Source organism: Chiloscyllium plagiosum, chromosome 9 (assembly GCF_004010195.1).
Source record: "Chiloscyllium plagiosum isolate BGI_BamShark_2017 chromosome 9, ASM401019v2, whole genome shotgun sequence".
NCBI lineage: Eukaryota > Metazoa > Chordata > Chondrichthyes > Orectolobiformes > Hemiscylliidae > Chiloscyllium > Chiloscyllium plagiosum.
The window spans coordinates 32627724-32655100 of record NC_057718.1 but is presented as its reverse complement, the minus strand read 5'-3'; the positions used below and the strand labels follow the sequence as shown (position 1 = coordinate 32655100).

The window sequence follows — 27377 nt, the reverse complement described above, 5'->3', positions numbered from 1 at the left end:
TAGTATCTATTTAATATGGTTAGATTAAGTTAAGTAGATATGTTTTTTTCTGGTAGAATAGTAGGTCGTTTATTAACAATGGTACTGTGTTATGGCTTTTTTTGTACTGCCTTTCTTTCTGTTTTGATGGCGTTATTCTTTTTTTGAATATCAATGTTTTGTAAAAGATGTTAAAAGGTTTTTAATAAAAATATTTATAAAAAAATCTAAAAGTGTAGCGAGGTGTAGAGATTTCTATTCCGAGCACAAATAAAAAAGGACTTACTGTTGCTTGAGTACAGCATATAGTATTGCCATTATCAAATGTTATATGATCAAAGGAGCATTTATGATATGCAGCTTAGATGATGAACTGCAACACATGGTTTGTATATACAATAACTGATAATCAATATCTTTCCTATCTAGCATAAAGTAAGAATTGAGAAATTGATTTGTTTCATTTTAATTTTGTTTTTAAAGTGTGCACTAAAGGTCAGTCAGTTACTGGGCAGTACCGGATGCTTGCAAAACATGGTGGATACGTGTGGATTGAGACCCAAGGGACAGTTATTTACAACAGCCGTAACTCTCAACCACAGTGCATTGTATGCGTCAACTATGTACTGAGGTATGCCTGCGTTATTACACAACTGATTTCAAAAACTAAGCACAAGATTTCTGCCTTGAAATGATCCTATTTTGATTTCTATGAGCATTTTATGTCTGTAGAGATCTTGGTAACATGGGTGGCTTTGCCATCCACCACACACTCAGTTTCAGAATGTTGCTTTCTGCAAATCTGGTGTTAAAATATACACTATTGTTATTTGGAATTTTCAATCCTGGCAAGAGGACAACAATCAACTGACGCAAAAATGACCAGAGACACACGATAAACTGAGCTTAAATGCTCTTGCATTAAAAGTAAATTTCTAAAAATATAAAATATAGAATGGCTTCTGGTTGAGCCTTCATTTTGTCTTTGAATATATCAGAATGCTGAAAATCATACTGTTACCCATAATTACTGAATAAAGATGTGGTGCTTACATTAAAACTTTAAAAGTCCCAATACAATTGAGACAGTATTTGAAAACTGAGATCATCAGAAGCAAATATTTTTATAAAAATCATAAAATGATTTTTGTACATAACATGAATGAATATTTTGAGGAAAGAAAGAAAAATATTGAGAATTGAACAATTTTCTTGACTGAATACTTGCTGTAAACTTTGCCAATTTCAAATAATCTGCAGAATCTTTTTAACAGTGATTCACTGTTCACCTCTACTAAGAATAACAATACACAACCTAAATTAAATAATCATCTCTATTAAACCCCAACTCTATCTATTTACTCAGCGGGATATGAGAATTCCATGCCACAATCTGAACACAAGCAATCATCTCCAAAACATAGGCAAATGGTTTGCAATTCAGATTGGACATGGACAATCTCAAAGCAACATTGGAACATCAGTCATTGTCTTCTTGTGGATTATTCTGTATCAAGTGGGGAAAAAAAGGACTCTGATGGACATTACCAACACCAAAGATGGATTGAAAGCAGAATAGAATTAATTACATAGATTTAAAGCAGTTATTACTCACCTGTACTTAATACACAGAGCAGGAAAGAAAGTCAGGTAAATGCAATCAGGATGCTCAGTGAACAATTGCTTCTATTGTATTAAAACTAAATGTTTATCAGAATATATTGCAATTGCATGTTTGTAATGAATGCTGAGAATAGAAGTTTTATTGCTTCACCTGTGCTTACTTTTATCAGTAGCAATAAAGCTATAATTAGGTGTGGATAACCTATATTTAGGATGTCTAAAGTTTGAAATTGTTTATTGGTGACACAAAATTAAATAAATGTGTAGCTGTGGAACAGTATGTGAATGATATAAATATGAAACCCTTAAGATATTTTTTAAAATTAGATGATAGCAATTCATAAACCTACTCATTTAGAAATTACTTTGAAATTGGACTGCCAGCAAATGTAATGCTTACTACTGTTGACTGGAACAAATTCAATATTCAATGAATATTGAAATAATTTAATTCAGAGTCTGTCGAGTCATAGAGATGTACAGCATGGAACTCAGTTGATAACACACTCAGAGGCTATGGATCGTCTGACTTCAGCATAGTATGTTGGATAACTGCGCAGCATAACTGATTATTGAAAATGTTTGGCTGAGATATTAAACCCCAACTCTATCCATTTACTCAGCAGGATATGAAAATTCCATGTCACAATCTGAACATGAGCAAACCGTTGTCCCAGTACCTGGGCCAACATCTATGCAAATAAAAATGACTTATCTGTTAATTCATTCAGTGTCTGTGTGTATATGGAACCTTGTTGTGTGCCAAAATAGGTATAGAGTTGTACAGGAAGGAAACAGATCCTTCGGTCCAACTCATCCATGCTGACCAGACATCCTAAATTAATCTAGTCTTATTTGCCAGCATTTGGCCATATCCCTCAACATAACTATAAGTACACTTCAAAAGCAATCCATTGTTGATAAATTGCCTTGGGATATCCTGGGAATGTGATGAGATGTTAAGTAAATGTACACCATTCCTTGGCATTTTATACTGCAATGGAGTTCTTTCTTTAAAAAAAAAACTGAAATCAAATGTTTACATTTTCAGTGAGATTGAGGAGAAGAATGTTGTATTCTCCATGGACCAGACAGAGTCTCTTTTCAAGCCTTGCCAAGCCATGAAAAATATGAATGGCAAGCATATCTGCGGAGGTCCAATGCCAGATGATGGTAATCTGCTCTTCAGTAAACTGAAGGAAGAACCTGAAGACCTAGCACAACTTGCTCCTACACCTGGAGATTCCATTATTCTACTTGATTTCAGTGTCAATGGTATGTTGCTAGAATTTAAGACATTATTTTAATCTATGTAAACCAATAAATATTTGACATCAATCCGCAGTTTTTTTTAAAAAAATAGTATTCTTCAATTAATGGTAATGTACTAATGAAGTACCCTACAATGTCAGTTATACACTTTGAGTGAAGCAACCAAGGAAAGAAGAGATAAGAGTGTGGTGCTAGAAAAGCACAGTTGGTCAGGCAGCATCTGAGGAGCAGGAGAATCGATGTTTCAGGTTACTGATGAAGGGCTTATGCCCAAAACGTCAATTCTCCTGCTTCTCGGATGTTGCCTCACTGGCTGTGCTTTTCCAGCACCACACTCTCGACTCTGATTTCCAGCATCTGCAGTCCTCACTTGCTCCTGAAGAAGAGATGCATCCATGCAAGGAAAGAAAAGCAAATTGTGCTCTTTTAAGTACCACTTACAGACACCTGAACATAGTTTGGAACTACATTGTGAGAGTAAAGATTTAAAAATGAAGCAAATGAAATAATGCACTGGGTAGGGCACCTGTAGGCTTTGCAAATTGGGGAAAAGGTCTGGTTCAGTCTTTATTCTAAAACAGTAAGAATTTTTTTCAGCTACAATAAAAATGAATTGCTCTAAAATCTTATTCGTGTGCCAATTGGTCCATATCTTCAAGATGGCAAATTAAATTCATTTTGCTTAGCATTGGATCAAACTGAGATCAAAAAGAATCAAAATAAGACCAACAAATGTTCTTTTTTTTTTTGTCATTTTTACCAGGTAACCAGCAGTTTGAGGAAGCTCCTCTTTATAACAAGGCTATTATTCCACGAAACAAGCTGTGGCCAATGGAAGCAACAAAACCAAATGTGAAAGGTCCAACTGAGCTCAGCAAGCAGTCATCAGTGGATCGGCACCAGTTTACAATGCCACAGGTCCCATCAGGCAATTCCACTCCACGCACTTGCAGCAGCACCTCTTGCTCTTCAGTAAGTGACCAGAGAAAATTACTGTCAAAAAACCTGAGAACAACAGCAGCAATAACTCACATCTATATAAAATTGTGAGTGTGGAACATGCCACATGGGGAAATGGAAAGATGAAGAGAAAATAATTTAGCTAAAAGTATGAACATAATGCCATTGTAGTAATGTTAGGGGAGGTCGAAGAAATGTTGTTTGAAATAATGCCCTCTTGCACCTCAAACAAATCAGGATTGGTGGTAAGGCATTTGGTTCTTCCAGGCTGCTCCGTCATTTGATAAGATTGTGACCTCAACTTTGCTTTCCTCTCTACTCCCTATTCCATTTGCTTGGTGATGAAGAAATGATCTAACTTAGCCTTAAAAATATGCAGTGACTCTGCTTTTGCTGCTCTCTGTGGAAGAGAATTCCACAGACTAATGAGTCTCTAAGAGAAAAATAATCTCTTAATCTCCACCTCAATTGGTTCTCCTAGTCTTCCTGTGAAGGAGAATCATCCTTTCAGTCTTCACCCTGTCAAGCCTGTTCAGCATCTTACATGTTTCAACAAGATCCCCTCTTAGTCTTCTGATCTCCAATGGATACAGAATGAACTCATCTCACTACTAAACCCTTTATCTTGGCAATCATTTACATGAATGCTCTCTGAACTGCTTCTAAGGTAATTATATTGATTCCTAATTAGTAAGACCAAAGCTGTATGTGTCGTCTCACCAAGTCCTATACATCTGTAGCAAAACTTCACTACTCCTATACAGAATTCCTCTTGTAATGAACAGAAATCCAATTGCCTTCCTAATCCTCAACCTTATGTGCTTGCTCATATTTTGTTATTTATGAATCAGGACACCCAGGTCCCTCCGTAGTGCAGAGTTCAGAAATTTCTATCCATTTAATTAGCATATGGTACTTTTAAAAAAGATTTCCGCCAAAATTGACAAGCTCACACTTTCCCACATTAAAGTCCATTCATCAATGTTTTTGCCCAGTTATCATATCTTTACACTTTTGCAGACTCCTTACATTCTCTTCACAATTTACAGTCCTAACAATCCTTGTGTCATCAGCAACTATACATTTTTTACCTTTACCCAAGTCATTGATGTAAATTGTAAATAGTTGAGGACACAGCCCTTACCCCTGTGACATTCTGCTACTTACAGGTTGCCAACCCAAAATTGACTAATTAATTTCTACTCTTTGCTTTCTGTTAGGTAACCAATCCTTGCTCCATAATTAGATGTCACCCAGACACCAAGAGCTCTTATTTTGTGTACTAACCTTTGATATGCCATTTTATCAAATAGAGTCATACAGATTACAACACAGAAACAGACCCTTTTGTCCAACGCATCCATGCTGACCAGATATCCCAACCTAATCTAGTCCCATTTGCTAGCACTTGGCCCACATGCCTTTCAACCCTTCCGATACATATACCCATCCAGATGTCTTTTAAATGCTGTAATTGTACCAGCCTCCACCACTTTGTCTGGAGCACCTTCTTCACTATCCTATCGACCTGCGACTCCACTTTCAAGGAACTATCAACCTGCACTCCAAAGTTCATATGTTCAGCACCACTCCCCAGGACTGTACCATTAACTGTATAAGTCTTGCCCTGATTGGCTTTTCCAAAATGCAGCACCTCATATTTATCTAAATTAAACTCCATCTACCACTCTTCAGCCCATTGGCCCATCTGATAGAGATCCCATTGTAATCTGGCAACCTGTAAGTAGCAGAATGTCACAGGGGTAAGGGCTGTGTCCTCAACTATTTACAATTTACATCAATGACTTGGGTAAAGGTAAAAAATGTATAGTTGCTGAGATTTTTGCAGTCCACTACACCTCCAATTTTGATGTCATCTGCAAACTTACTAACTATACTTCCTATGTTCACATCCAAATCATTTATATAAATGATGAAAAGCAGTGGACCTAACACTGATCCTTGTGGCACTCCACTGGTCACAGGGAAAAGCAACCCTCCACCACCACCCTCTGTCTTCTACGTTTGAGCCAGTTCTTTATCCAAATGGCTAGTTCTCCCTGTATTCCATGAGATCTAACCTTGCTAACCAATCTCCCATGGGGAACCTTGTCGAACACCTTACTGAAGTCTATATAGATCACATCTACCCCTCTTCCCTCATCAATCCTCTGAGTTTTTTTGAAGAAGTAACAAAATCAAGTTTGAGAGACATGATTTCCCATGCATAAAGGTCTGTAGTTCCTTGGCTTTTCCTTACCACCTTTCTTATGAAGTGGTACCACGTTAGCCCGCCTCTAATCTTTCAGCATTTCACCTGCACCTATTGATGATACAAAATCTCAGCAAGAGGCCCAGTAATCACTTCCCTAGCTTCCCACAGAGTTCTAGGATATTTTTGGAAATCCAAGTCACCACACCTACAAGTCCCCCTTAATTAAACTTGCTTGTTACTTTTTCAATGAAACTCTAATTAATTAGTCAAACAAGATTTCCCTTTCAGAAAGCCATGCTAACTCTAACTGATTGCATTCAGTGTTTCTAAGTGCCCTGCCATAATTATTGCCATAATAACTGATTCTAACGTTTTCAATATGGCAGCTATTAGACTAGCTGGATTGTAGTTCCCATTTTCTGTCTTCCTCCTTCCTTGAATAGATGTTCACAAGTTTCCAGCTTGATTCAAACTTTCCAGAACTCAGGGAAGTTTGGGAAATTGCAACCAACACATCTATTATGTCTGTGGCCAATTCTTCGAAGACTCTAGATTGAAGGTTCTGGGGCTTTGTCAACTTTTAGTTCTAATAAAAGCAAAATACTGCAGGCAATCTGAAATAAAAACTAAAACTGCTGGAGAAACTCACTCAGCAGCAGATGTGGCCGCATCTGTGGAGAAATAAACAAAGTTCACATTTTGAGTCCAACATGACCCTTCTTCAGAACTCAAAGTACGAGTTGACAATTGACGGCGATGTCTTCAGTAGTTTAGTCCTAAGTTGTGGAATTTGCTTGCTGAATCTCTCCACTTCTGGACCGCTTTATGTTCCTTTAGGACTGTGATTAAAATATTTATTTGATCAAGCTTTTGGTCACCTGTCCTAATATTTCTTTCATGTGACTTATATGTCAAGTTTTATTTGATTATGTTCCTGTGAAGTCCTTTGGGATATTTTTTATTGAATGGAGGGATGATGTAGGTTCAAGACATTGTTAACACCTACGTTAACTAGCTTGAAAGGATACTAGAGCTGGAGAGGGAGGATCCAGTTGTTGTGGTCCACGTTGGGAAAAACAACACGGGCAAGGCTAGGAAGGAGGCCTGTTTGGGAATTATCAAGCACTGGGAACAAAATTAAGGAACAGATCTTCAAGGGTTATAATTTCTGGATTATTACCCAGGCCACGTGTAAATTGGCTTAGGGATAAGAAAATTAGGGAAATAAACACAAGGCTAAAAGGAGTGATGTGGGAAAGAGGAGTTCCATTTCATTGGGCATTGGCATCAGTTTTGGAACAGGAGGGATCTGGACCATGAGGACTGTCTCTACCTGAGCCAATGTGGAACCACTGTTCTGGCGAGAAGTATAAATAGGTGGTCACTAGGACTCTAAACTAGTGAATTGGGGGGAGGGAAGGGGAAAACAACAGGAAATATAATGGTATGTAGAAAAGAAAGCAGCAGTTTAACGTATGCAGGAGGGTTTAACTACATCAAAGGCTATGAAAGACATTAAAAGTAAGGAAAACTCAGGAGATATTATTAATGGATAAAAACAAGGCATAAAAACTAGCATACAGACACTTTACCTGAATGCTCGTTGCATTCAAAACAAGGTAGATGAGTTAACAGCACAAATCATCACGAATGAGTAATGGGCAGATGCAGCATGGATTCATGAAAGGCAGGTCATGTTTAAATAATTTACTGGAATTTTTTGAGGACATTACAAGGGCAGTGGACAACGGGGACCCAGTAGATTTTGTTTATCTGGATTTCCAAAAGGCATTTAACAAGGTGCCTGACAAAAGGCTAATGCAGAAGATAAAGATGCATGGCATTATGGGCAATGTATTAGCATGGACAGAGGATTGGTTTACTAACAGGAAGCAAAACGTGGGGATAAATGAGTGTTTTTCTGGTTGGCTATCAGTGACTAGTGGTGTGCCTGAGAGATCAGTGTTGGGTCTGCAATTGTTTACAATTTACATAGATGATTTGGAGTTGGAATCACGTGTAGAGTATCAAAGTTTGTGGATGACACTAAGATGAGTGATAGAGCAAAGTGCGCAGAAGACTCTGAAAGTTTGCAGAGGAATATAGATAGTTTAAGCGAGTGGGCAAAGGTATGATAGATGGAGTTCAATGTTGATAAATGTGAAGTCATACATTTTGGTAGCAGTAACAGTAAAAAGGACGATTATTTGAATGGTAAAATGTTGCAGCATGCTGCTGTACAGAGAGACCTGGGTATTCTTGAGCATGAATCACAGAGGGTTGGTCTGCAGGTATAACAGGTAATTAGGAAGGTGAATGGAATTGTGTCTTTCATTGTGAAAGGGATTGAGTTTAAAAGCAGAAAGGTTATGTTGCAGCTATATACAGTGCTGGTAAGGCCACACCTGGAGTACAGCGCGCAGATTTGGTCTCCTTACATGAGAAAGGATGTGCTGGCACTGGAGGGGGTGCAGAGGAGGTTCACGAGGTTCATTCTGGAGTTAAGAGGACTGGCTTATGATGAAAGACTGAGTAGACTGGGTTTATATTCATTGGAATTTAGAAGAATGAGGGGGTATCTTACAGAAACACAACATTATGAAGGGAATAGATAAGATAGAAGCAGGGAGGCTGTTTCCACTGGCAGCTGAAACTAGAACAAGAGGCATAGCCTCAGAATTAGGGGGAGCAGAATTAGGACTGAATTAAGGAGGAACTTCTTTACCCAAAGGGTTGTAGATCTGTGGAATTCCCTGCCTAGAGATATAGTTGAGGCCTCTTCATTGAATGTTTTTAAAGCTAAGCTAGATAATTCTTTGAACAGTAAAGGAATTAAGGGTTATGGTAAGAGGGTGAGTAAGTGGAGCTGAGGCCATAAATAGATCAGCCAGGATCTTATTGAATGGTAGAGTGGGCTCAAAAGGCCAGATAGCCTACGCCTGTTCCTAGTTCTTATGTTCTTAACCTTTCATTGGTGGCAAAGACTCTTCACAACCAGAGTTTAAGCACACCAGAATTTAATGCCTCCCTCTGTTTGGCGGGTTTGGTGACAGAGGTGCATTTAATCAGATAGGAAATTGGGAATCCACCATTGGTCCTCCCTTTGTCTAGATTAACTCTATGGCAGAAATGTCCCACTGCCAATTGGAAGCCCTTAAGAAGGTAATTAATGCTCAATTAAAATCCTGACACCATCACTACAGGAGACTCACCATGCTGGAATATTGAAAGCATATGTAACTGGGGCTGCTTGAGAGCTCTTGGGTTGAGAAGCCACTGGAGCCTGCTACAAACCTAATCCATCCTCTCCCAGCCTTTGCTGCCAATGCTCCTAACCTCTGTGACTCCCAGCCCATGATTTTCTTCCCATCTTCTCTCCTCTATCGCCAAGTCCTTCAGTGATAAAAGCATGGGTGCATTGCTGGCAGAAGTCACTGTTCCACTGAGCAATGCCCAATGTGGCAACTTCCAATTGGCTGGCATCACTCAGTGGGTAGGATTTTTTAATGCACTTTTTCTGCACATCATTATACACCTTTGACTCAATATTAGCTTCTTCACTTTGGCAGGTTCGGGACTAAAGTCCCATTCCAGAGGCTAAACAAGTACCTTGCACTTGATAAGAGGTTAAGTAGGGCTGCGTCTCTACTCCTTGGTGCTTAGAAGAATGACAGCTGACCTTATTCAAGTGTACAGAGTTCTCAGTGGGGGTTTGACAGGGCCAATGTGAAGAGGTTGTTTTGTCTTATGGCAGCGTTGAGGACCTGAGGGCATAATCTCAGAGTAATGGATCATCGTCCATTTAATCTAGAGACAAGGAAGAATATCTTCTTTCAGAGAGAATCTTTACCATAGAGGGCTGTCAAGACTGCATTGTTAAGTATATTCAAGGCTGCGATAGACAGATTTTAATTAGCAAAGGAAATCAACAATTATGGGGAAAAAGGTGGAAAGTTGCATTGAGGGTTATCAGATTAGCCATGAACTCACTCGGTGGCCTATATCTGCCCCTATGTCTTAAGGTCTTATTTCCACCTCCTGGAATATTGATCTTGGGAAAAGGCCCACCATTGTCCAGTTAACTGCCTAAGAGGCACATCATATATTGGGCCTTCCTGAGGGGCCAACACACAGCTGTTGCTGGCTCTCCATTAAATACTGGCCATTGCTGATCATTTTCTGACCATTAGCTTATCATAAAGTGCTGCCAGTAGGCAAGACTTGCTGCCAGCATTGCACAATCCCAAACTTATTCCTGTCTGAATGTGAATTCAAAGGACACTTGCAAGTGAGATGATACCGAAAAGTAACAATAGAATTTATGTTTAAAATAATACTTGTTAAATAAAGACATTACAATTTTACAGTTTATTTGAGTTTATACTATCTAAGTCAAGTTTTCTTTGGTGTCTATGCTCACAGAATATAAAATCCTTCCAAAATGGAAAGGATTTTCTGTTGCAATATTAATTTTAGTCTGTCATAATACTCTTTTACTGCTGGTTGAGCGAAATATAATCTCCATTTCTTATTTACTTCTACAGTTGTCTCCAAGTTAGTTACAATTGCACTATCTGACCATTTTCTACTTGTATAATTGTCTTTGAATCCGGGTTCTCAGAAATAACAGTATCTTCATTCATTGCATGCAATAAAGATTTTGAATCAAACCTGTGAGACGGATGTAAGTGATGCTTGATACTATTTTAGTGATGTCAATAGTAATTGGATGAATTAAATTATTCATCAGGACAATGCATTTTAAAGATGTTTCTTTACTTTGCAATTATAGCCAAGTAGCCCTGGAGACTACTACAGTTCCTTGGACAATGATCTCAAGATTGAACTGATTGAGAAACTTTTTGCTATGGACACTGAAGCAAAAAAACAATGTAGCACTCAGGTTAGTTCATTAAAATAAACACAAAATAACCAATAAATATGCAGAGGTTCCACAGCGACTCAAAAAGACAAATCATCTATTTGATTAAGATATATAAGGTCACCTCAGAATTCATTATGATAATAACTTTCACTGGGAAACAGAGGTCAGAGATCTAGACTCACCTTTAATTTCTAAAATATACATACATTTTATTAAAATATAATAAATCTGCAAACAGTATAGCTATTTAGCAGCGAATGTGGTCAGGCTGGTATCTCATCCCGTTTCAATAGTCATTGATAAGTCAAAATGGTTCAGTGTTATCATGCCAAATTCATTGTTGCACTGCAGTTCATGTTGCTTTGGAAAATAGTCATTGTGCAGAGGTGGATTGCTGAGAGATTGATTTCCCCTCAACAGTACAGTGATTATTAAATCATCCCAGTGCAATATACTCCCCGCAATTCTGCCAATTGCTCGCTCCAGTTTATAGAAATAGCATTCAAAGGATTTGCAAAAGTCATCTCTGTAGATAATCTACACAGCACTGCACTTGTAGTTTGAAGGAGTGGCACATAAAACATACAGCTGTAAGGCAATAAAATATGATATGTAAACTTGAACAGGAATATATACCTATGGGATATTTCATTGTATTTCCAACCTACAGAATCTGGAAGAGCAGATTAAGAATGCCATCTGGAATTTTTGCCACAATAATTCTGGTAAAACTGTCAGCAATCACTTATTATTCCTTTGAAAGCTGACATGATATATCACAGAATGAAGCTATTTCACCCTTTTAGTCTGGGCCAGCCCTTCTAAAAAGGGATCCTGTTGCTCTCTGGTTCATTGCTCCTTTGCCATTCACCTTGAATTTCTGTTCATTGATTATCTTGACACAAATAGCAAATGGGTGGAGAATTCTAATACGCTGAAGCCCTGGGAGGGAGTGGGAGGATGGAGTTGGTATAGCATGGGAAACCATAAGGCCTGTATTTCCCCACTGAATGCACAGTTTGTCATCTCTGCAGTGGATTCCTTTTTTGCATTTCACCAAAAGATGAACAAGCTTGACCTCCAAACAGAGTGGGAAAAGTTCTGGTAAAAGTTGTATGGGAGCAAATAGATCTCAGTAATGACAATGAGGTTGTGAAATGGTTCAAGGTCCAAAGCTTAACTTCATCATGGGTGCATCCAGTCTCAGGGATTATACCATTCTGAGGAAGATGTCGGGGGAGGAAGTCAGAACTATGGGATAATGTTGCAGGAGCCTGGAGGGCCTCGAGGAGGCCTCTTACTCTTCCTGGCCCGCAAGAAATGAATATCATCACACACTGCAGCGTCCTGTTTTCCCAAGGTCCAGGCAACTTAATTGGCCACAGTTAAACCCTGAAAAGCAGGTTAATGTTGAGGTTTCAAGCCTTGTTTATGTATTTCGAAGACCATCTGACCTCGAGGGAAGGGGTGGGTTGCTCACCTCCTTCCCTGCCTGTCAATGGGTTGCGGCCAGCTTCCCAACAGGCTTCTTTTTTTTGTCCATTTAAACCCCCTAAATGTACCTAATCCCACCAATTCACTCATAGTAAGATTTCAGTTGCGCCCTCTCTTTCCCTCACTGAGACCTGCATGTGTACACTGACTGCAGAAATTCTACTCTTCTATGTAGGGTGCACTGCACAGGTTGTCACTGAACTAATGAGAGTTTCGTTCTTTCATGCTATAAGATCACTGCTGAAACTCTCTGATAAAATGTGCATCTTGTTTATAAGTTACCTGGCGTTCTAATGCTAAGTACTAACTACTTCTGAAGAAACTCTCTGGTCCTGGATAAATAATTCTGTATTTGTGAAATGCTAAATTTCTCTATTCTGAGAAAGATATTTTTTAAAGATTATTATATGTCAGCTTCTAATTTGCATGTTTTGACTGTTTATTTAAATCTCTATAAAATTCAACAAAATACAAAGAAAATTGGTGGGCGAGTCAACAGTGAAGAAGGTTATCTAGGATTACAAAGGGATCTTGATCAATTGGACCATTGGGCTGAGGAGTGGCAGAAGGAGTTTGAGTTGGATAAATGTGAGGTATTGCATTATAGTAAAACAAACAAGGGCAGGAATTACACAGTTAATGGTAGAGCCCTGGACAATGTTGTCAACCTAGGGATGCAGGTACATAGTCCTTTGAAAGTAGCATCAGAGGTAGACCGGGTGGTGAAGAAAGTGTTTAGCACACTTACCTTCTTTGCTCAGACCATTCAGTATAAGAGTAGGGATGTCATTGTTAAGGTTTCACAGGACATTGGTGAGGCCACTTCTGGAGTGCTGTATACAGTTCTGATCAACCTGCTACAGGAAGGATTTTATTAAATTGGAGAGTTCCGAAAAGACTTACCAGGTTGCCGCTGGGACTGGAGGATTTGCATTATAAGGAAAGGCTGGGACTTTTTTCATTGGAACTTAGGAAGTTGAGCAGTGACCTTATTGAAGTTTATAACATCATGAGGGACATAGATAAGGTGAAGAGCAAAGTTCTTTTCCCTAGGGTGGGTAAGGTCAAAACTAGGGGACACATTTTTAAAGTGAGAGGAGAAAGATTTAAAAGGGACTTGAGGGGTAACCACCTTCATGCAGAAGGTGGTCTGTATATGAAATTAACTACCAGAGGAAGTGTTGGATACAGGTACAGTTATAACATTTAGAGTCAGAGATGTACAGCATGGAAACAGACCCTTCAGTCCAACCCATCCATGCCGACCAGATATCCCAACCCAATCTAGTCCCACCTGCCAGCACCCGGCCCATATCCCTCCAAACCCTTTCTATTCATATACCCATCCAAAGGCCTCTTAAATGTTGCAATTCTACCAGCCTCCACCACTTCCTCTGGCAGCTTATGCCATACACGTACCACTCTGTGAAAAAGTTGCCCTGTAGGTCTCTTTTATATCTTTCCCCTCTCACCCTAAACCTATGCCCTCTAGTTCTGGACTCCCCAACCCCAAGGAAAAGACTTTGCCAATTTACCCTATCCGTGCCCCTCATAATTTTGTAAACCTCTATAAGGTCACCCCTCAGCCTCCGACGCTCCAGGGAAAACAGCCCCAGCCTTAGATTATTTACAGTGTGGAAACAGGCCCTTCGGCCCAACAAGTCCACACTGACCCGCCAAAGCATATCCCTACATTTACCCCTTTACCTAACACTACAGGCAATTTAGCATGGCCAATTCACCTGACGTGCACATCTTTGGACTGTGGGAGGAAACCGGAGCACCCGGAGGAAACCCATGCAGACATGGGGAGAATGTGCAAACTCCACACAGTCAGTCGCCTGAGTCGGGAATTGAACCCAGATCTCTGGCGCTGTGAGGCAGCAGTGCTAACCACTGTGCCACCGTGCCGCCTGTTCAGCATCTCCCTATAGCTCAAATCCTCCAACCCTGGCAACATCCTTGTAAATCTTTTCTGAACCAGACATTTGGATAGGTACATGAACAGGAAAGGTTTGGAGGATATGAGCCAAATACAGACAAGTGGGACTGATTTACTTTTGGGAAACTTGGTTGGCATGAACAAGTTGAACTGAAGGGTCTGTTTCCGTGCTGTATGTCTCTGTAATAATCGGCGAGCAATTAGCTTGATAGTTTATTTCTATAAAATTTTCCAGCAAGTTTTAGAACTAAGTACTTACAGTTTAAATCTTCAGAAAAATAAGGCGACATTTTGATTACAACAACAGGCTTTTAATTAAATCAACTCTAACTATGAATTTACCCAACTTTTAGGTCTCGATAGTTGTAGATTTATTTTTAAGGAATGTGTGTTAAAATAATGAGTTAAAATAATAGCACTTTTAAAATTAGACAATGGAGTGGAGAATTTCAGTTATGAAGAGAGTTTGGATAGACTGAGATTGTTTTCCTTAGAACAGAGGAGACAAATGGGGGACATAGTTGCAATGTATAAAATTCAGAAGGAACATAAACAGGGTAGATGGGAAGAAATATTCCCCTTAGTGAAGGGATTAGTGACCAGGGGACATAAATTTAAGGTAAGGGACAGGAGGTTTAGAGGGGATGTCAAGAAAAATGTTTTCACTTATAGGGTAGTGGGAATCTGGAACTGACTGCCTCTAATTCCTAATGAAGGGCTTTTGCCCGAAATGGTGATTTTCCTGCTCCTCGGATGCTGCCTGACCTGCTGTGCTTTTCCAGCACCACACTCTTAACTCTAATCTCGAGCATCCACAATATTCACTTTCGCTGAGTAGATATAGATACTCTCACCACAGTTAGATTTGCACTTGCAATGCCAAGGCATACAAAGCTATTAGCCAAGTGCTGGAAAATAGGATTAGAATAGTTAGGTGGCTGTTTTTGAACTTCACAGACTCGATGGGCCTTTTTCTGTGCTGTGGATATTTATGACACTAAATGTCCATAGGTGGCAATAGAGGTGACTGTAGGAAAACCTAACATTTAGATTTGTTGAAAGTTTTGAGCTAAGACAGCATATCCCCTTAACCTTACTTTTCAAAGACAATTTATCCATTCAAAAGCAGTCCATGAGTAACTTCAGGATCTATGTGAAACAGTAGTAGGTGCTCTTCAAGGGGAGGAAAAATGATGAGTATGTTCCAGTTTACCACTATTACTTCCCTTGGCATTGTTTTTAAAAGCAATTCTAACTGTTTCTTACTCTTTTTGATTGTTGTGCCCAACTTATTCTCAAGCTCTGGCAGTGCTAGTTTTAAAACAAAAATTGTACTGCTCTTTAACTCAATATATTTTCATTTGATTTACTATTAAGTAGAATAGCCTGTGTCCTGTTAAAAAAAAGACACTGTTTGGTATTGCAAGTATTCTGTGAATAATATTCCACACTCTATTCACTGTCTTTAATGTGTTGTTCCAGGCGGAATTGAGTGATCTGGACCTTGAAACTCTGGCTCCCTACATTCCCATGGATGGGGAAGACTTCCAGTTAAGCCCAATCTGCCATGATGAGCAGCCCCCTTCCGAGAACACACCAAGAATGCACGATTATTCCAACAACATGAGCAACATGTTCCAGTCATTTGCTCCAAATTTCACCACCTCACATCGGCAGATGATGCTCGACAAGTATAGTCCTGAAATGTCGTCTGTAAAGAACAACAGCCACCACCACCCACTGTCATACAACGCTGGGAACAGGGTTTCTCTGGCACCGTACCATGCATCTGGATGTACCCCTGCATCTTCACTGGGTGGCAGACCGAATGTCCAATGGCCGCCTGATCCACCTTTCGACTGTACACTCCGAAAGTGGAGATTGATGGATCAGAGGACAGGATCATTGCCTGGGATCCCTCCTGGCCAGCCGGGGCATACTTCACTGTATAAACAAAGGTAAAGAGAAGACCAGGAATAGATATTGCTGTATTTTATGAATTTTCTAACAGTCGGTTAAAATATGGAATCACTCCTGCATGTTTTGGTGAACGGTTGTGAAACAATATATTCTTAGAAATTTTTTTAAAAAAGCTTATTTCTTCCCCAACGCAATCATACACTTTGATTTAGCTTCTAAATGGCTCATCATTTCTCATGGCTCTTCAGCATTTCCTTCTTGCTCCATATGCTCCAAAGTTAAAATTGGATGTCCTGGAACTCTGAATTAAAACATGAACATTTTTTTCAAAAAGCTTATATTAGATTACTAACAGTGTGGAAACAGGCCCTTCAGGCCAACAAGTCCACACTGACCCTCCAAAGAGCAACCCTCCCAGACACATTCCCCTACATTTACCCCTTCACCTAATACTACAGGCAATTTAGCATGGCCAATTCACCTAACCTGCACATTTTTGGACTGTGGGAGCACTCAGAGGAAACCCACGCAGACACAGGGAGAATGTGCAAAGTCCACATAGACAGTTGCCCGAGGCAGGAATTGAACCCGGGTCTCTGATGCTGTGAGGCAGCAGTGCTAACCACTGTGCCACCATGCTGCCCATCATCTTATAATCTAACTAAGTGGCATTTTTTTGACCCTTTTTTTTAAAGCAACTGAACCCTGAAGCAAACATTAAGAGACTGTGTAAATTTAATAGAAGACGCAGCATCCCAGACTGATTGTTAATGCAGTGTCCTTAGTAAGGATCACAAATTGTGGATCTCAATTTAATGCGAGATTTGAACTCATGGGCAACTCCAAACATCAGAAAGCAGGATCATTCCAATGGCATCAGGTCATTACTAATAGCACGGAATGTTAAAGATAAACAAGGAACTGTTTAGAATCTAATGTCCATTCAGGAAAGAAATTTGACACCCTTACCTGGTCTGGCCAACCTGTATTTCTAGACTTAGGGAAATGTGGTTGGTTCTTCACTGCCCTCTGAAATTGCCTAACAAACCATTCAGTTCATGGGCAGGTAGGGATGGGCAACAAATTCTTGCCTTACCAGTGACACCCACATTCCACACAACAAAATAAAAAGCACTACTTACTTGGAAGAGTCGTTTGGGTTACATTGGGCTGACAAATTCCTTTATCTGTCTACTATCCCTTCCCATCAGCCCTCTCTCCACCTAAAGACACTCTTTCTTTCTAATAAGTGTCAGTGGACTGCTCCAGCTGCCCTTCCACACCATCACCACCTGCTGTTGGGAATCCCTTGACATCTATCTTTAGCATCACAATGTGGCAAGTTGAACAAGCAGCCTCCAAGAACTAGCACAGCTACATCAGCTCCAGTGTTAAGCAGCATACTCCAAGCAACTGAACTAACTGGCCCCTTCTTATAAACTGCATTGCTGAAATAACGTCAAATAAAATATTGTCGCAACCATTGGGTTTCCTTTCACCTCAGTGCACGACTTTATTCTGAGATAAAGGATTGAATGAATTAGCAGTAGAAATGTGTAAAACACAGAGTAGAATTGTAAGGTACACGGCAGGCAGGGTTTCAGGCAGGAATGCCATTAAGTTTTGACGGTAGCATTCCCACCTCCAACTCATGTCATACCGTGCTGCCATTTTGGAGGTTGCAGGTAAATGAGGGTGGTCAAGTTGTTCTCTCTTCTGTGGAAGTCCTTCATGAGTCATTTTTTTTGCAAACAAGGGCGCCAACCCTTGAGCTTCCTAGGTGCCCACCCACCTTGTGGCCTGAACATTGCATCCTGTTTCCCACTGTGTTTGCTTCCACACCCCTCTGAAGGATCCAATTGCATGCTCTCCAGTTTACCTTGAAAGCAGGCATTCCTTAGCTGGGATAAAGTGCAGTCTCTGCAGTGGCCACCGCATCTGCTCCCAGGAGGACCAGTTCTACCACAGAACATACCAGATGGCCTCCTTCTTTAAAGACCGCTATTTCCCATCCCACGTGGTTGATTATGCCCTTCAGTGCATCTCATCCACTTCCCGCACCTCCGCCCTCGAACCCCACCCCTCCAACCACAACTAGGACAAAACCCCACCCCCAGACCTCAACTTCCAACCCACCTACCTCTGCATACTTCGCCTGCCAATTCCGCCACCTACAAACGGACCCCACAACCAGAGATATGTTTCTCTCTCCCTATCCGCCTTCCATAAAGACCGTTCCCGCCACGACTCCCTTGTCATGTCCACATCCCCCACCAACCCACTCTCCTATCCTGGCACCTACCCCTGCCACCGCAGGAATTGAAAATGTGTTGCTGGAAAAGCGCAGCAGGTCAGGCAACATCCAGGGAACAGGAGAATCGACGTTTCGGGCATAAGCCCTTCTTCAGGAATCCTTTTCAGCTCTGATCTCCAGCATCTGCAGACCTCACTTTCTCCACCGCAGGAATTGAAAACCTTCGCCCACATCTTCCCCCTCAACTCCATCCAAGGCCCCAAAGGAGCCTTCCACATCCATCAAAGTTTTATTTGCACTTCCACATGTCATTTATTGTATCCTTTATTCCCAATGCGGTCTCCTCTACACTGGGGAGACAGACACCTACTCACAGAGCGCTTCAGAGAACATCTCTGGGACACCCACACCAACTAACCCCACTGCCCCGTGGCTGAACACTTCAACTCCCCCTCCCACTCTGCCAAGGATAGGCAGGTCCTGGACCTCCTCCATCGCCACTCCCTAGCCACCCAACATCTGGAGGAAGAACGCCTCATCTTCCGCCTCGGGACCCTCCAATCCCACAGCATTAATGTGGACTTCACCAGTTTCCTCATTTCCCCATCCCCCACTTTATCTCAGTTCCAAACTTCCAACTCAGCACCACCCTCATGACCTGTCCTATTTGTCCATCTTCCTTCCCACCTATCCGTTCCACCCTCCTCTCCAACCAAGACCTTCACCCCCACCTCCATCTACCTATCACGCACTCAGCTACCTTCCTCCCCCCCCACCAATTGACCTCTCCACCCCTTGGCTCACAGCCTCATTCCTGATGAAGGGCTTTTTGCCTGAAACATCAATTCTCCTGTATCTCGGATACTGCCTGACCTGCTGTGCTTTTCCAGCACCACAATCTTGACTCTGTCCTGATGAATACAAGTCTAAATGTTTGAGGATTAAGTTTCTTCTGAGTAATGTTCAAATATAAGTTATTTACACTTTAATCCAATTTCCAACAAAAGACATATGAAAGCATGAAGAAATCAATACTGAACATAATACAGCGTGTGTAAGTGCGGCTGAGCTCCCATTCTGTTTGTTTTCTTCCTGAGGTATTTGAGCACTTCCTTATAACAGTGGAGGATGAACAGGGAGAGTGAATCTTGGTAGCTAATTCTACTTCATATACTATGCCTGGTCACTGTGGCAGTATTGGGAGGGTGTGAGGGAGAGGATAGGGTACTGGAAGTGGGTTGTCTGTTTGGCCACCAGTATAGAAAAGGCTTTAATAAAGGCCAAAATACTGCTGATGCTGGAAATCTGAAACAAATGCAGAGAATGCTTAAGAAACTCAGCAGGTCTGGCAGCATGCATGGAAAGAGAAAAGTCTGGTATGACTCTTCTTCAGAACTCCAATAAACCTGAAGTTCTGAAGAGGAGTCTTACTGGACTTGAAACAATAACTATTTCTTTCTCACCACAGATGTTGCCACTCCTGAGTTTCTGCAACATTCTTTTTGTTTTAAAAGGAGAAAACTTTAGTTGAGGCAGGTGAATCACAGAAGCCTCACCTGTTAAGCTCACAAACTCACACAGATTAGAGACTGTAGCTCGGTGCTGATTTACTAGTTTTAACTGAGCTAGTTATAGGCTGTCTCACTCTTGTCTAGGGAGGAGAACTGGCCAAGATTCCCTCTCCTGGTCGATATCCAATAATGGTTCTTGCTCCTGAAGCAGAGATTGAATTCAAATGATTTCAAGTTTTGATGCAGCATCTCTCACAGCCATCTATTTTGTTAGCACACACTCTCCAGGGTTTCAAATGAAGAATTATGTCTTCAGCAGTGCACTCCTTGAGAGATCAACAACCAATGAACCAAGGAATGAATAGGAGTGAAATGAGCCAATTGCCAAAAGGCAGTGGAAATGAAAATTGGTCTGCCAATTTGTTACGAGGCCACCTTGCACAACTGGTGAAGACCAATTTCAATGCCAGTGTCTTCAGAATCGAAAAAGAGGGGGGAAAGGATTGGAAAAGTGTTTCTCACACCATATTACTGCTTGGTTTAGATCTCTGGACAACTTTGGACAACATGGGAAAGACATTACCAACGAAATGATACTCAGAACCAACCTAAAACGCAAACGGCAGCTGGACTTTGGAGAGCAGATATTCCAACCATCAGCAGTAAGTCCATTTGCAAAAAATTTGGAGTGGGCATTTTCAAAATGCTTTTTTCATTTTGATATTTAATTTGTTTAACAGCCAGGTGCCAGTGATAATATGTGACCTTTGTGGCACAGTGCTTTGATACGATCCTATGGTATGATTTTCAGAAACCTCAAAGAGTCAACTCAATTTTAAGAGGCTAAAATACTCAAATTATTTTCAATGGTTATATTACCAGTTTCATGTATTTTGTACTGTCAAATAAAATGCCAACTTATTAACATACGCAGCCATTTAAGACAAAGCAACAAGTTAAAATTAACTTAGTCATGCAGAGTTTAAGAATGTGCCCTTGAATCAGGTTTAGGTTAACTCACTTGAAGTGAGTTCCAAACATGGAATCCAGTGCAATGTTTAAAGGTGGAAGATTCATGTAGACCTTTATTAACCCAATTTCCATTGTCATCAAACAAGTTTGCATTTCATAGTTTGGTAAAATATGTTTATCACATAATATATTAAACAATTTAAGTCATACTACATTTTGCTTTACCTGTAGCAGTATAAAGTATGGGGATTATAAGAATTTTAAAAAACAGCAAAAGGGATCAAAAACTGGATTAAATGGTAGAAAATAGGAAAGTAAACCGGCCAGGGTAATAAAATAAAAGATAAAAGTTACCATGGGGAATGAAAAAATAGTAGAGATGGTGAACAAATATATGTTCAGTCTGTCTCTAGGGAAGATACAGGTTACAAAGTAGAAGTCAAAGGGAATCTAAAGAATAATATAAGTGAAGAACTTAAAGTAATTAATCTTAGCAGAGAAAAACATAATAGGGTAACTTAAGGGACTAAAAACCAACACATCTTCAGGATTTGATCTCTTATATCTTTGGATTGAGGTAGCTGCTGAGATACTAGTTGCACTTATGATTTTTGAAAATTCTCTGGATTCTAAAATGGCCTCACCAAATTGGAAGTCAGTAAATGTATCACTGCAAATCAAGAAAGGAAAGGAAAGAGAGAGAAAACTGGGAACCACAAGCCAGTTAGCCTAATATTAGCCATTGTAAAAATGTTGTGATCTATTATTGAAAAAATCTTAACATAGAGTCATACAGCATAGAAACATACCCTATGATCCAAATAGTCCATGGCAAACACAATCCCAAATTAAATTATCCCACCTGCCTGCACCTGGCCCATGTCGCTCCAAACCTCTCCTATTCACATACTTATCAAAATATAATTTAAACGTTGTAATTATGCCACTTTTTCAGAAAGTTCATTCCACACCCGAACTATCCTTTGTGTAAAATATTTTCCCCCATGTCTTTTTTAAACTTCTTTCCTCATCTTAAAAAAAGTCCCCTAGTCTTGAAATCACCCATCCGAGGGAAAAGCTGAAAATGTGTTGCTGGAAAAACGCAGCAGGTCAGGCAGCATCCAAGGAGCAGGAGAATCGATGTTTCGGGCATGAGCCCTTCTTCAGGCTCATGCCCGAAACGTCGATTCTCCTGCTCCTTGGATGCTGCCTGACCTGCTGCGCTTTTCCAGCAACACATTTTCAGCTCTGATCTCCAGCATCTGCAGTCCTCACTTTTTTCCCATCCGAGGGAAAAGACAACTACCATTAACTCTATCTATACCCCTCATTATTTTATAAACTTCTGTAAGGTCACCTCTCAACCTCCTTGGCTCCAGTGAGAAAAGTCCCAGCCTTTCTTTATAACTCAAACCTTCTGCAGCCGGCAACATCCTGGTAAATCTCTCCTGCACCCTCTCCAGCTTAATAATAGCTTTCCTATAACCGGGTGACCAGAATTGGATGCAGTATTCCAGAAGAGGTCTCACCAATGTCCTGTACAACATCAACATGACTTCCCAACTCCTATACTCAAAGGACTGAACAATGAATGTGACCGTGCCAAATGTCTTTTTAACTACCCTTCTATATGTGATACAAACTTCATAGAATTATGTACCTGAACCCCAAGGTCCCTCATCTACAACATTACCCAAGGCCCTGCCATTAATTGTATATATCCTATCTTTGTTTGTCGTTCCAAAATGCAATACCTCGCATTTATCCAGATTGAACTAATGTGTTAATTGAATCACAGTATCATAAGACACAACCACATAGTTTTACGAAAGTGAGGTCATGTTTGACAAACTCACTGGAGCTTTTTGAGCACGTATCTAGCATTGTAGATAATGTTGAGCGAGTTGATGAGGTATATTAAGATTTCCAAAAGACTCGAACTTGTACAATTGTGTCTGTACTATGTAATTAAATGGATTTGAATGAACTGATGTTCTAATTCACTTTAAGGACTCTCTGTGTGAAGATTCACCAAGGAGTCACACTTCACAAATGCTATGGAAGAGAATGAAGAGCATTAAATCTGAAAATAATTCCCTATTAACACAGAAAAAGTCCTGGAGTTCAGGGTCACTTACAGGTAAGAATGGAATGTTCCAGACCTGCCTGCATCCTTTTCTGTACTCAATCCCTTTTAACTTGTATCTCCTTCAATTATTTATTTCCTGGCTTACTAAACATAAAATCATCCATAGTTGCATTTACTAAGCAGAAATTCAAATAGAAAATGCAAATTTATATATTGCCCTGTATATATTGTGTTTATTAATTTGGTTTACAACTCAAATTCAACTTTGCTGGTGACTCTTACCACAGCAACTACCACTTTAAAATGATGGAAGTAGCAAATTGAATTGGCAACTGAAATCCAAACATTCATAGAGTCATTGAGATGTACAGCACGGAAAGAGTCCCTTTGGTCTAACTCGTCTGTGCCAACCAGATATCCTAAATTAATCTAGTCCCATATCCCAGCATTTAGCCCATATCCCTCCAAACCCTTCCTATTTATATATCCATCTAGGTGCCTTTTAAATGTTGTAATTGTACTAGCCTCCATTTCTCTGCTAGCTCCTTCCATACACGTACCACCCTCTGTGTGACAAAGTTGCCTCTTAGGTCCCTTTTAAATCTTTTCCCTGGACTCCCCCACCCCAAGGGAAAAGACCTTGTCTATTTACCCTATCCATGCCGCTCATAATTTTATAAACCTCTATAAGGTCACCCCTCAGCCTCCGATGCTCCAGCCTATTCAACCTCACCCCATAGCTCAAACCCTCCAACCTTGGCAATATCCTACTGAATCTTTTCTGAAACCTTTCAAGTTTCGCAACATCTTTCCTTTGGAGGGAGACCAGGATTGCTCACAATATTCCAAAAGTGACCTAACCAATGTCTTGGACAGCCGCTGCATGACCTCCCAACTCATATACTCAATGCTCTGATCATGACATTTAAGAAAATAATAATAGTAAGATCAATATAAAAATGCTGATCAAATGTTGCCCTGGTGCAATCACTGTAAACATGGTGATACTGAATGCATTAACCACAAGGGAAACAGAAAAATAGAGATATGTAAAATGACAAACCAACCCACTGAGTGGAATCTTATTGAGATGTCAGGGCTGAGAGCCAGTGAGATTTTGAGAAGATTTGTAGCTCAGGTTGAGGTTCTGGATGTAGCTTTGCTCACTGAGCTGGAAGGTTCGTTTTCAGACATTTTGTCACCACACTATAAATATGTGTTTAGGTTTCCTTGGGTTGGCGATGTAATTTCCTGTGATGACATCATTTACTGTGGTGATGTCATTCCCTGATCTTTTTCTCAATGGGTGGTAAATGGGTTCTAAGTCAATGTGTTTGTTGATAGAGCTCTGGTTGGAATGCTATGCTTCTAGGAATTCCTGTCCATATTTACGACACCAAGCCTTCCCCTAGATTCATGACCCTAGGAGTGGAAGTCTCAACTACCAAGGCCAAACAGAGGCTGGTCAGTGGGCAAAATGTCTCAGGATTGCAGAATGACCCAGGTCTCAGATATGGAACATGGGGTCACAGGAAGAGGGAATAGTAGGGATAGGGATTGTGACTCTTAATAGAGCCCTTTCCATGGTCTAATCCCTACAGGCTTGCCTGCAACTGGCTTAATCTCATTGGTTGCAGGATGAGGCCCTTAAAAGATCATTAAATGGCTTAAAAACCTCAATTGGCAGTGGGGAGGGAAGGTTGGCCATATGTCTTCTGGCCAGAACTTATTTCCAGTGGAGGTGGGGGGGAGCATGCAGGATTTCAAGCCCAATGACACCTCAACTAATTAAGTTTTGCTGTCTCAAAGCTCACTATAAGTGAGAGCTGCCCACTGTCACTTATTTTACATGAGTGCACAAATTCAAAGGGTTGAATTTTTAGACCTCAATAGAAGTGGGTGAATACGGAATTTTATGCTGCCCGTTGGCATGCTTGGTTCTTGGCACCATCCTGCCCTGGGCCATTTGGCCAGAGCCAAGTTAGGGTTCCCATGAACTGTAAGTAACCAATTCAGTGTGTTTAAAAGTTTGTTCAGTTCAGAAGTTGGTTCAACAGTAATCCATGGCAAATTTTGGCAACACTCAACGGTCAAAATTGAGGTTAAGCTTTTTGAAATAGTTGGCTAACATTCAGGTGAACTACGTCACAGCAAACCACAGAAAGATCTTTTGTCCTCCAGTGCACCCTAATTTCTACCACATCGTATTTACTTTTCTCTTCACCTGTTAAAAATATTCATCCTAAGTATGTCTGTCATTCACTTGCATTTGTCGGGACTGCACAAACAATGAGGTGCGCTATATTCTGAATAGTCAAGTCAATACTTCCCAATATAATGTTTGGTGCAACGTATTTTAAATCATAATATAAATGTTTCTTTATACATTCTTATCACAACAGGAGTGGCAAGCCGTCTTTTGGGTTCAACGTACCTTGCTTATTCCTTGCCAGAGTTAACAAGATATGACTGTGAAGTCAACGCACCTGTAGTAGGGAACTCAACACTTCTGCACGGACGTGAATTGCTTAGAGCGCTCGACCAAGCAACTTAAATGGTTCTGCATTAAACCACTAGCCTGAACTGTGATAACTGCTTCAGTTTCTAAAGATATATTTTGCAAGTAGTCTATTATCGACATGTAGTTTAAAGAATCACTTATTTGTTCAACATGTCCACATCTTTGCCTAATAACTTTTCGTAAATTAAACTGTATTCTGTTATTCTTGTCATTATAGCTTCACATCAATCAAGTCTAATGTTTCTCAATTTTCAACTAAAACATCGTTCATTTTGAGAACAAGTTCTCAGTTCTTTTTTTCCAGTAGCATTATGTTGTTCTTTTCTAATTCTCTACTTGCTCTCTTTCAATTAAAAAGCAGCTATTTTCTTGTGTTGAAAGAAATGCACTTAATTTTTTTAAGACAATTAAAATGTTCCATTATTTTTTTCCTACAGATGCTCAGTGAATTAAAATACTAATGGCTAAAAATTTATATTAGAAAGCAGATTTGTTGTATGTGGACATTTTGTTCAGTTGCACATTGTAGCTTCAATAAGCTTTGTTTTTTTTGGTTGTTCATTTACTAAATATTAAGCTTTTAAAGATTTATAGATTTTTGATGTTAATCTTGTACTGGTACTTCAAGTAGCAGAAAGAGAATGGATTTCTACTTGTATTCATATAATCAAGTTAAAGCGTCATTTTATTACTTAGTGCTGGTTTTGCATACAATTGGTATTCTGGTCAGTGGTAACCTAGGGGCATCTTGAAAAAGGCAAGCTGCCAATAATTTAGTATTAATGTTTTATTAAAAAAAACCTGGAATATTTTACATATACAATGCACAGTAAGAGAATACATCAAAACACAAATGTAAAAGATTTAAAGTATATTTAGTTGTATTTTTTTCTTTGGTCAGGTATAACAGTTCTTTTATTCTGTCGATCTGTTGTGCATCTTTGTGGGACCTGCTGAACTAAAGTCAAACCTTTATGCAGTATGTGAGATAAATAAGGCCTTTGTTTTAAATTTTACTGTATTAAAAAAATGGCAAAATATTTCTAAAAAGTCTCAAATTTGAGGTTAAAATGGTCAATTCTCACTGTCATTGGAAAACAATGGAGCCTCATATTTCAAATTTTCTGATTCATTCATTGAGCTCACATTTCCCTTTATAAGGGCATTCTACAGAGGGTAACATTATATCTTGATACTTCATCCCCATTGTATTTTCAACAGGGCCACACTTACAACAGACTGAAAAGGTTTGACCTCAATACATATACTTTTCAATGATAAAGCTATTTTTCCATTGCTGGGAACCCTTCAAATGCCACAAGTTTTGAACACTGATTTTTTTTTAACCTGAATGAAACATTTAAAAGGAATTAAATACCAAGAGTCACTTCTTAAAAACAAAGGAAAGTATCATGGTACAATGAATTTGAAGTTGAAGAACCATTTTTTTTATGGCTAAAAAACGTCAATGCATTTGGAGGGTTAGGGTTGCAGCAAACTTTTCGGGTTTTTAAGCTTGATGCAGTCTCAAATTAAATAGACAATGCAAGCATGTTGCTAAAATATTATGCCAGTGTTTCAGTTCTAATATTAACAGCCATAGTTTTTATTACAAATATTTAATATCTATACAGCTTGGCTTTTAATACCTTATTCTGTATGGGAAATTTTAATCTAATGAGGTAATGTATTTTTGACACCAGTAGCTTATTAAAACATAAAATCTTTAATGTCACAACA

The 27377-nt window shown here is 39.8% G+C and overlaps 1 protein-coding gene across 1 annotated transcript; it reads left to right on the top strand.

The window, feature by feature from the left end:
* Positions 1-441: 441 nt before the first annotated feature.
* Positions 442-27377, top strand: LOC122552747 (endothelial PAS domain-containing protein 1-like). The gene is made up of 8 exons (XM_043695662.1): positions 442-610; positions 2654-2877; positions 3638-3846; positions 10842-10952; positions 15853-16328; positions 20600-20717; positions 23038-23167; positions 25519-27377. Exons 1-8 carry the CDS (start codon positions 501-503, stop codon positions 25668-25670), a joined length of 1530 nt encoding a protein of 509 aa, XP_043551597.1. The 5' UTR covers positions 442-500; the 3' UTR covers positions 25671-27377.

What these genes read in the sequence shown, in the direction of transcription:
- LOC122552747 (XM_043695662.1), top strand. Translation starts at nt 501, where the DNA reads ATGCTTGCAAAACATGGTGGATACGTGTGGATTGAGACCCAAGGGACA. An exon ending in ACTTGATTTCAGTGTCAATG is followed by an intron (nt 2,878 to 3,637) that starts GTATGTTGCTAG and finishes CATTTTTACCAG; the next exon opens with GTAACCAGCAGTTTGAGGAA. An exon ending in GCAGCACCTCTTGCTCTTCA is followed by an intron (nt 3,847 to 10,841) that starts GTAAGTGACCAG and finishes TTGCAATTATAG; the next exon opens with CCAAGTAGCCCTGGAGACTA.